The sequence below is a fragment of the Dermacentor andersoni genome, unplaced genomic scaffold, assembly GCF_023375885.2.
Source record: "Dermacentor andersoni unplaced genomic scaffold, qqDerAnde1_hic_scaffold ctg00000058.1, whole genome shotgun sequence".
In the NCBI taxonomy this organism is placed as follows: Eukaryota; Metazoa; Arthropoda; class Arachnida; order Ixodida; family Ixodidae; genus Dermacentor; species Dermacentor andersoni.
The window spans coordinates 511,299-522,712 of NW_027314770.1; the positions used below are offsets into that span (position 1 = coordinate 511,299).

Sequence of the window (11,414 nt, forward strand, 5' to 3'; positions counted from 1 at the left end):
TTTGTTCCACAGTTTACGTTGCCCGCCGTGCCGCAATTGTCAGTGTGGCGACGTGCAACGCGTGGATGTTCGCGATAAACACATATACGCCCAACGACCTAGTGAACATCACCTCATCCGTGGCCTTGTGTCTAGGACACTCGGCAGGAATGGATCAGGGAGGTAGAGGCGTCAGCCTGCTGCAGGCAGTTGGCGGGGACCAGCTTGTGTACCGGTGCGCTTGCGAAAGGGCGCGCAGATCAGGTCAGAGTCCGGAACTGCTTTGAAAGGTACTCATCCTTTTCGACGGATTGCGAAATTTTGGTGTCAGCCTCTTTTTTGGTCGCTGCCGTCTTATTTTTTTCCAATGTTATTGGCATTGTGTGACATTTTCAGCCACCTTCCTCTGTGTATCTAGTCCCATTAACATGCGCGTTAACCCAAGTTGTCCGCTGGCTTCTGGAACTAAGAGTGTGTTGGCTGCTATCTTGCTCTGCAGACGATAGGGTTCTCTGACAATGTGGCTTGTGAGACATCTGGGGAAACATTTTAAAGGACAAACCAAAAATTATTGTGAACACACATACAATGAAGGTTTACCTCGCCGATTTCAATGTATCCGCGGCGCATTCTTCTTGCTTACCTTTTGGCCTAGGTTAATGTATAGGTTGTACTGAAGATTGTTGAATACGAGCGTCATGCTGACGACGCAATGAATACCATGGAGCCACCACATGCTGACGTCAACGGCGTGAAACGCGGGTGATGGTGACGCTGTGACGAGACGATCGAACGATGCTGATTCCATGCGAAGACCGAAACAGTTGGGCGCGTCACAATTGCCAACTTGCCAATTCTGACCAATGTACCCAATGGCACAAGCCCAATCGGAAATGGTTAATGGCTCAGGCCATTTGTACGACCGCGTGCCACGATGTGTTCGATTGCAGGCCTTCTGTGCCGCTTATCTTTTTGACGTTTCTTCGTTTGTTCCACAGTTTACGTTGCCCGCCGTTCCGCAATTGTCAGTGTGGCGACGTGTCATGCGTGGCTCTTCGCGATAAACACATATACGCCCAACGACCTAGTGAACATCACCTGATCCGTGGCCTTGTGTCTAGGACACGCGGCAGGAATGGATCAGGGAAGTACAGGCGTCAGCCTGCTGCCGGCGGTTGGCGGGGACCAGCTTGTGGACCAGTGCGCTTGTGAAAGGGCGCGCAGGTCAGGTCAGAGCCCGGAACTGCTTTCAAAAGTACTCATCCTTTTTGATGGATTGCGAAATTTAGGTGGCAGCCTCGTTTTCGTCGCTGCCGTCTTCTTTTTTTTTCAATGTTATTGACATTGGGTGACATTTTCAGCCACCTCACTCTTTGCATCCAGTCCCTTTCACGTGCGCGTTGACCCATGTTTTCCGTTGGCTTATGGAACTAAGAGTGTCTTGGCTGCTATCTTGCTCTGCAGACGAGAGGGTTCTCTGAGAATGTGGCATGTGAGACATCTGGAGAAACATTTTAAGGGACAAACCAAAAATTAATGTGAGCACACATACAATAAATGTTTACCTCGCCGATTTCAATGGATCCACGGCGCATTCTTCTTGCTTACCTTTTGGCCTAGGTTAATGTATAGGTTGTACTGAAGATTGTTGAATACGAGCGTCATGCTGACGACGCAATGAATACCATGGAGCCACCACATGCTGACGTCAACGGCGTGAAACGCGGGTGATGGTGACGCTGTGACGAGACGATCGAACGATGCTGATTCCATGCGAAGACCGAAACAGTTGGGCGCGTCACAATTCCCAAGTTGCCAATTCTGACCAATGTACCCAATTGCGCAAGGCCAATCGGAAATGGTTTATGGCTCAGGCCGTTTGTACGACCGCGTCCCACGCCGTGTTCGATTGGCGGCCTCGTGTGCCGCTTATGTTTTTGACGTTTCTTCGTTTGTTCCACAGTTTACCTTGCCCGCCTTGCCGCAATTGTCAGTGTGGCGACGTGTCATGCGTTGCTGTTCTCGATAAACACATATACCCCCAACGACCTAGTGAACATCACCTGATCCGCGACCTTGTGTCTAGGACAATCGGCAGGAATGGATCAGGGAGGTACAGGCGTCAGCCTGCTGCCGGCTGTTGGCGGGGACCAGCTCGTGTACCGGTGCGCTTGTGAAAGGGCGCGCAGGTCGGGTCTGAGCCCGGAACCGCTTTGAAAAGTACTCATCCTTTTTGACGGATTGCGAAATTTAGGTGGCAGCCTCGTTTTCGTCGCTGCCGTCTTCTTTTTTTTCAATGTTAGTGGCATTGTGTAACATTTTCAGACACCTTACTCTTTGAATCTAATCCCTTTCACGTGCGCGTTGACCCATGTTTTCCGCTGGCTTCTTGAACTAAGAGTTGTTTGGCTGCTATCTTGCTCTGCAGACGATAGCGTTCTCTGAGAATGTGGCATGTGAGACATCTGGTAAAACATTTTAAGGGACAAACCAAAAATTAATGTGAACAAACATAAATGAAGGTTTACCTCGCCGATTTCAATGGATCCGCGGCGCATTGCTCTTGCTTACCTTTTGGCCTAGGTTAATGTATAGGTTGTACTGAAGATTGTTGAATACCAGCGTCATGCTGACGACGCAATGAATACCATGGAGCCACCACACGCTGACGTCAACGGCGTGAAACGCGGGTGATGGTGACGCTGTGACGAGACGATCGAACGATGCTGATTCCATGCGAAGACAGAAAAAGTTGGGCGCGTCACAATTCCCAAGTTGCCAATTCTGACCAATGTACCCAATTGCGCAAGGCCAATCGGAAATGGTTTATGGCTCAGGCCATTTGTACGACCGCGTGCCACGATGTGTTCGATTGCAGGCCTTCTGTGCCGCTTATCTTTTTGACGTTTCTTCGTTTGTTCCACAGTTTACGTTGCCCGCCGTTCCGCAATTGTCAGTGTGGCGACGTGTCATGCGTGGCTCTTCGCGATAAACACATATACGCCCAACGACCTAGTGAACATCACCTGATCCGTGGCCTTGTGTCTAGGACACGCGGCAGGAATGGATCAGGGAAGTAGAGGCGTCAGCCTGCTGCCGGCGGTTGGCGGGGACCAGCTTGTGGACGAGTGCGCTTGTGAAAGGGCGTGCAGGTCAGGTCAGAGCCCGGAACTGCTTTCAAAAGTACTCATCCTTTTTGATGGATTGCGAAATTTAGGTGGCAGCCTCGTTTTCGTCGCTGCCGTCTTCTTTTTTTTTCAATGTTATTGACATTGGGTGACATGTTCAGCCACCTTACTCTTTGCATCTAGTCCCTTTCACGTGCGCGTTGACCCATGTTTTCCGTTGGCTTATGGAACTAAGAGTGTCTTGGCTGCTATCTTGCTCTGCAGACGAGAGGGTTCTCTGAGAATGTGGCATGTGAGACATCTGGAGAAACATTTTAAGGGACAAACCAAAAATTAATGTGAGCACACATACAATAAAGGTTTACCTCGCCGATTTCAATGGATCCACGGCGCATTCTTCTTGCTTACGTTTTGGCATAGGTTAATTTAAAGGTTGTACTGAAGACTGTTGAATACCAGCGCCATGCTGACGACGCAATGCATACCATGGAGCCACCACACGCTGACGTCAACGGCGTGAAACGCGGGGGATGGTGACGCGCTGACGAGACGATCGAACGATGCTGATTCCATGCGAAGACAGAAAAAGTTGGGCGCGGCACAATTCCCAAGTTGCCAATTCTGACCAATGTACGCAATTGCGCAAGGCCAATCGGAAATGGTTTATGGCTCAGGCCGTTTGTACGACCGCGTCTCACGCCGTGTTCGATTGGCGGCCTCGTGTGCCGCTTATGTTTTTGACGTTTCTTCGTTTGTTCCACAGTTTACCTTGCCCGTCTTGCCGCAATTGTCAGTGTGGCGACGTGTCATGCGTTGCTGTTCTCGATAAACACGTATACACCCAACGACCAAGTGAACATCTCCTGATCCGTGGCCTTGTGTCTAGGACACACGGCAGGAATGGATCAGGGAAGTAGAGGCGTCCCTGCTGCCGGCAGTTGGCGGGGACCAGCTTGTGTACCGGTGCGCTTGTGAAAGGGCGCGCAGATTGCGTCAGAGCTTGGAACTGCTTTCAAAAGTACTCATCCTTTTTGATGGATTGCGAAATTTCGGTGGCAGCCTCGTTTTTGGTCGCTGCCGTCTTCTTTTTTTCCAATGTTATTTACATTGTGTAACATTTTCAGCGACCTTCCTCTGTGCATCTAGTCCTATTCACCTGCGCGTTGACCCAAGTTGTCCGCTTGCTTCTGTAACTAAGTGTGTGTTGGCTGCTATCTTGCTCTGCAGACGATAGAGTCCTCTGAGAATGTGGCTTGTGAGACATCTTGGGAAACATTTTAAGGGACAAACCCACAATTAATGTGAACACACCTACAATGAAGGCTTACGTCGCTGATTTCAATGGATCCACGGCGCATTCTTCTTACATACAATTTGGCCTAGGTTCATGTATAGGTTACACTGAAGACTGCTGAATACCAGCGTCATGGTGACGACGCAATGAATACCATGGAGCCACCACACGTTGACGTCAACGGCGTGAAACGCGGGTGATGGTGACGCTGCGACGAGACGATCGAACGATGCTGATTCCATGCGAAGACCGAAGAAGTTTGGCGCGTCACAATTTCCAAGTTGCCTATTCTGACCAATGTACCCAATGGCACAAGGCCAATCAGAAATGGTTTATGGCTCAGGCTATTTGTACGACCGCTTGCCACGCCGTGTTCGATTGCCGGCCTTCTGTGCCGCTCATCTTTTTGACGTTTCTTCGTTTGTTCCACAGTTTACGTTGCCCGCCGTGCCGCAATTGTCAGTGTGACGACGTGTCATGCGTGGCTGTTCTCGATAAACACATATACGCCCAACGACCTAGTGAACATCACCTGATCCGTGGTCTTGCGTCTAGAGCACTCGGAAGGAATGGATCAGGGAGGTAGAGGCGTCAGCCTGCTGCCGGCGGTTGACGGGGACCAGCTTGTGTACCGGTGCGCTTGTGAAAGGGCGCACAGTTCGGGTCAGAGCCCGGAAATGCTTTGACAAGTACTCACCCTTTTCGACGGATTGCGAAACTTTGCTGGCAGCCTCGTTTTTGTCGCTGCCGTCTTCCTTTTTTCAATGTTATTGGCATTGTGTGACATATTCAGCGACCTTCCTCTGTGCATCTAGTCCCATTCACATGCGCGTTGACCCAGGTTGTCAGCGTGCTTCTGGAAATAAGTGTGTGTTGGCTGCTATCTTGCTCTGCAGACGATAGGGTTCTCTGACAATGTGGCTTGTGAGACATCTGGGGAGACATTTTAAGGGACAAAGCCACAATTATAGTGAACACACCTACAATGAAGGCTTACCTCGCCGATTTCAATGGATCCGCAGCGCATCCTCCTTGCTTAGGTTTTGGCTTATGTTAGTGTATAGGTTGTACTGAAGACTGTTGAATACCAGCGTCATGGTGATGACGCGATGAATACCATGGATCCACCACACGCTGACGTCAACGGCGTGAAACGCGCGTGATGGGGACGCTGTGACGAGACGATCGAACGATGCTGATTCCATGCGAAGACCAAAGAACTTGGGCGATTCACAATTCCCAAGTTGCCAATTCTCGCCAATCTACCCAATGGCACAAGGTCTATCGGAAGTGGTTTCTGGCTCAGGCTATTTGTACGACCGCGTGCCACGCCGTGTTCGATTGCCGGCCTTCTGTGCCGCTCATCTTTTTGACGTTTCTTCGTTTGTTCCACAGTTTACGTTGCCCGCCGTGCCGCAGTTGTCAGTGTGACGACTAGTCATGCGTGGCTGTTTTCGACAAACACATATACGCCCAACGACCTAGTGAACATCACCTGATCCGTGACCTTGCGTCGAGGACACTCGGCAGGAATGGATCAGGGAGGTAGAGGCGTCAGCCCGCTGCCGGCGGTTGGCGGGGACTAGTCTGCGTACCGGTGCGTTTGCGAAAGGGCGCGCAGGTCGGCTCAGAGCCTGGAACTGCTTTGAAAAGTACTCACCCTTTTTGACGGATTGTGAAATTTTGGTGGCAGCCTCTTTTCGTCGCTGCCGTCTTCTTTGTTTTTAATGTTATTGGCATTGTGTGACATTTTCAACCACCTTCCTCTGGTATCTAGTCCCATTGACATGCGCGTTGACCCAAGATGTCCGCTGGCTTCTGTAACTAAGTGTGTGTTGGCTGCTATCTTGCTCTGCAGACGATAGGGTTCTCTGACAATATGGCTTGTGAGACATCTGGGGAGACATTTTAAGGGACAAACCCACAATTAATGTGAACACACCTACAATGAAGGCTTACCTCGCCAATTTCAATGGATCCGCGGAGCATCCTCGTTGCTTAGGTTTTGGCATATGTTAATGTATAGGTTGTACTGAAGACTGTCGAATACCAGCGTCATGGTGACGACGCAATGAATACCATGGAGCCACCACACGCTGACGTCCACGGGGTGAAGCGCGGGTGATGGTGACGCTGTGACGAGACGACCGAACGATGCTGATTCCATGCGAAGACCGAAGAAGTTGGGCGCGTCACAATTCCCAAGTTGCCAATTCTCACCAACGTGCCCAGTGGCACAAAGCCAATCGGAAATGCTTTATGGCTCAGGCTATTTCTACGACCGCGTGCCACGCCGTGCTCGATTGCCGGCCTTCTGTGCCGCTTATCTTTTTGACGTTTCTTCCTTTGTTCCACAGTTTACGTTGCCCGCCGTGCCGGAATTGTCAGTGTGGCGACGTGTCATGCGTGGCTGTTCGCGATAAACACATATACGCCCAACGACCTAGTGAACATCACCTGATCCGTGCCCTCGTGTCTAGGACACTCGGCAGGAATGGATCAGGGAGGTAGAGGCGTCAGCCTGCTGCCGCCAGTTGGCGGGGACCAGCTTGTGTACCGGTGCGCTTGTGAAAGGGCGCGCAGGTCAGGTCAGAGCCCGGAACTGCTTTGAAAGTACTCATCCTTTTTGACGGATTGCGAAATTTTGGTGACAGCCTCGTTTTCGTCGCTGCCATCTTCTTTTTCTTTCAAAGTTATTGGCATTATGTGACATTTTCAGCCACCTTACTCGTTGCATCGAGTCCCTTTCACGTGCGCGTTGACCCATGTTTTCCGCTGGCTTCTGGAACTAAGAGTGTGTTAGCTGCTATCTTGCTCTGCAGACGATAGCGTTCTCTGAGAGTGTGGCATGTGAGACATCTGGGGAAACATTTTAAGGGACAAACCAAAAATTAATGTGAACACACATACAATGAAGGTTTACCTCGCCGATTTCAATGGATCCGTGGCGCATTCTTCTTGCTTACCTTTTGGCCTAGGTTAATGTATAGGTTGTACTGAAGATTGTTGAATACCAGCGTCCTGCTGACGACGCAATGAATACCATGGAGCCACCACACGCTGATGTCAGCGGCGTGAAGCGCGGGTGATGGTGACGCTGTGACGAGACGATCGAACGATGCTGATTCCATGCGAAGACCGAAAAAGTTGGGCGCGTCACAATTGCCAAGTTGCCAATTCTGACCAATGTACCCAATGGCACAAGGCCAATCGGAAATGGTTTATGGCTCAGGCTATTTGTACGACCGCTTGCCACGCCGTGTTCGATTGCCGGCCTTCTGTGCCGCTCATCTATTTGACGTTTCTTCGTTTGTTCCACAGTTTACGTTGCCCGCCGTGCCGCAATTGTCAGTGTGACGACGTGTCATGCGTGGCTGTTCTCGATAAACACATATACGCCCAACGACCTAGTGAACATCACCTGATCCGTGGCCTTCCGTCTAGGACACTCGGCAGGAACGGATGAGGGAGGTAGAGGCGTCAGCCTGCTCACGCGGTTGGCGGAGACCAGCTTGTGTACCGGTGCGCTTGTGAAAGGGCGCGCAGGTCGGGTCAGAGCTCGGATCTAGAGTCACTGGAAAAAAATTTCAGAGTACCGCAAAGGTCGGGATTTGACTGGCAACACTGAGCGGCCACCGCCATATACCTTCCAAGCCGACTGCGTCGCGGGAAGGCCGCCGTGTTGGAAGAGCTTGATATTCGCTGACACGTCGGGTTGAGTGTTTACTGAAGTACAAATACTTTGTGCCCGGAGATAATGGTTGCTAAGGACGAAAATAAAATGTTATTTTGTGCGAAGTAATGCATCCTGTGGTTGTTTTGCACGCTGATCGTGTTTACTACTGGAACTGTGCTACGATTGTGGGCAGAAGCTTAGCGCTGCTATCGGGAGCTTATGCACACGTTTTTTTTTTTCCCTTCCGCGGAGCGAGCTACGAAGGAAACATTTCGTCACTTCGAGCCGGAATGAGGCAACCTTGTGCTTTTGGACATGAACATCGTGGACCGCCGTCGGCGTCTATTGAATGTTTCCAAGCAGGAGGAAACTAACACCTGACAGTGTCACAGGCAGGTACATTCATGGTATAATTTCACAAGCTAAATCGGATACATTTAATTTAGTCTGCAAACGGATACCGCGCGTTCTCGACTCTGCCGGGCGACTTCGTCCGCCGTATACGCACGACACGCAGCGACTGCCGTGTGCGCGCCGGTGTTTCGCTGTGATCGTAAGACGACCTGTGCACAGCTGGCGTAAAAACCAACTTCGATGACCATTTTGCGCACTAAATCTTGTGGAAGGCCAATATGAGCTATTTGCGTGATTACAGCAACGTACATGTACTTTTGTGCACTGATAATGAGCGAGAGTTTGCTACATTGCGATTCATGAACGCGGCTGTCTATAGTGCGTTCATGAGCGGCTATTTTTCTCAACCTATTTATGACTGTTTTCTTAAACTGCCAGGATTTGCTGCCTGTGTAAAAAAAACAAAATGCAGAAACGCCCGCTGGTGACGCAGCCCTTTTTTTTTTCCTAAGTTACATAGGCGATGTATAAAATTCTTGTACTTTAAGAGCGGTTTATGTAACATGCGTAGTGACAGAGTGAAACTAAAGCTACTGGGTGTTATGTTGTTTTGCATTTCTTGTTATGCATCAAGCGCAACATTATTTGGGAATGCACCGTAGCATTTCAACATAAAACATATGTATGCTGACTTCAGTTCATTGCATGTGCACGGCTTACAAGCTCAAAATTTGAGGCATGTGTTGTGAATATCACCTGGCCGTTGGTTTCAACCTCAAAATGCCTATTTGTAAATGAGCAAAGGATAAGTGGAAAAAAGGAAGTATCGTGGGCCTCGTATTGACCATGTTTTTATTGACTGCGATCGTCACGATCTGCGAAAAACAAGTGCCATTGCGGTCGAGTGACTCGAGGCGAGAGCGCACTCATGTGCGCGGAGAAATAATGCGAGTACCTGGTGCACGTGAGGACGCGGAATTCTCGCGCGGCAAGTGTGCCTTCGCGTGCCACGAGCACGGAATAACCGCGTGTGTTGAGCAACAAACGAGTACACGCGTACCCGCGTCAAGCGTGCAAGACGCGAACGATCCCTGCAATGAACTCCTATTTTCGTAGCATCGCTAACACCGCGCATCATATGACGGCCATCCCTAGGAAATCCATTTTTTAACCTGCAGAAGGCTGGTGTCTCGATTAGTCAGATGTTCAACCTCGCGGGCGCAAAGCGCTGTTTCCTCCAGAGAGTGGGCATACAAAACGTACTCGTCGGCAGCAGAGTCCCGCGGCTCCTCCATTACTGGCAAGGGCAACCGACTGAGGGCATCAGCATTGGAATGGTCACTGCCCTTCCGGTACTGCAATGTGTAGTTGTAGTTGCCAAGAAACGAGGCCCAACGCTGTATTCTTGCGGCCGCCATCGGTGGTATGGCTTTACCTGGATTTAATAAACCAGTAAGAGGCTTGTGGTCTGTTACTAAGACGAACTGATGTCCGTACAGGTAGTCTTTAAACCGGGCGACACCGAATACCAGTGCCAAAGCTTCTTTTTCTAACTGCGAGTGACGTATCGCCAACTTCATCGTCATCTTCATCGTGCCTTCATCGGCACTGCCATGGTCATCAGGACACGTGAGCAGCGGAACACACGGACGCAGGCTGCAATAAAGCTGTGGTGCTTGCGGCGTTATGTCTGACTGATGTCAGTGTTTTTAAGCCTAGTGCGACATATCAGTGGCGACGAGGCCTAGCGTCGCTAGGTGAGAAGACCCGCGTCAGCATGAGTGCTGGACGGCCACTGGAATTTGCCGATGCAGAAGGTACGTGGCCTACGTGTCGCGTTCGCCTGGAGGCGTACTTTGAGGCTCATAGCATCGTAGACCCAGCGAAGAAACGAGCGCTGCTCATCGCTTCGCTCACGGACAGTGCTGTGCGTGTGGTGCAGGGCCGGTGTCAACCAAAAAAGGTGAATGAACTGAGCTATGAGGAAGTCGTCGGGTATCTGGAAGATCACTATGCTCCGGAGGTCAACGAGATCGCTGCAAGTTATGCTTTCTTCATGCGTTCGCAACAAGAGGGGGAAGCTGCTCAGGACTTCATTGCGGACATTCGACGCCTAGCTGAGAAGTGTAACTTCGGCACGTCATTGGAGCGCATGTTGAGGGATCGAATCGTTTGCGGAGTGCTGGATGAAGACGTTCGGCGCCATTTACTGACGCGACGGAAGCTCACCTTAGAAGAGGCTGAAGACTTTGCTGTCTCGGCACAGCGAGCTGTTGAAAATGCCAGGAGCATGAACTCGGCGCACTCAGAAGTACATTTTGCCCGACAAGAGAGCCATTCCTCGAAACGACGTCCCAAGCCGGAACAACGCGACGTGTGTGGAAGGTGTGGAGAATCGCATGCTGAGGACGAGTGCAAACACCTTCGCGCGGTGTGCCACCGGTGTGGAAAACGAGGACATCTACGTCGGATGTGCCTGTCTAGCACAAATAGTGACCGTCGGCAGGGATCTTATCCAGCAAGACAACGGCGCCAGGGTTCGTACGCCATGGCAGCCGGAGAGGACACAAGCTCGGACAACAACGACGCCTTGCACACGATTACAGCGGTTCTCCATCACGCAGCCAGTATCCGCAAGGTTAGGCCTATTTACAAGGACATCAGTTGGAATAACGTTCCGCTCACTATGTTGGTGGATACGGGGTCACCTGTAAGCGTCATTCCCGTAACGGTGTTCCGCAAGTACAAGCAGCTCTGACCTCCGTTGGAGAGTTCACAGCTCAAGCTCTCTTGTCTCTTGGGAGAACTTCGAGTTGTCGGCCAGCTTAGCATGACCGCTACGTGCGACGGGAAAGATATTCCTGGTACTGTCGTAGTGGTCGACAGCTCCGGACCATCTTTGTGCGGCAGAGACACCATCAAGGCATTTAATGAAGTTGGAGTGGCAATGTTGTCGAATGTGGTAGCGAATCTGCAACCGGTT

General features: G+C 50.8%; 1 protein-coding gene across 1 annotated transcript; it reads left to right on the plus strand.

Annotated features, from left to right (window-relative positions):
* The first annotated feature begins 10,208 nt into the window (after positions 1–10,208).
* LOC126521863 (uncharacterized) lies at positions 10,209–11,189 on the plus strand. The gene has a single exon (XM_050170577.1). The coding sequence runs from the start codon at positions 10,209–10,211 to the stop codon at positions 11,187–11,189; it is 981 nt and encodes a 326-aa protein (XP_050026534.1).
* The last annotated feature ends 225 nt before the right edge of the window (positions 11,190–11,414 follow it).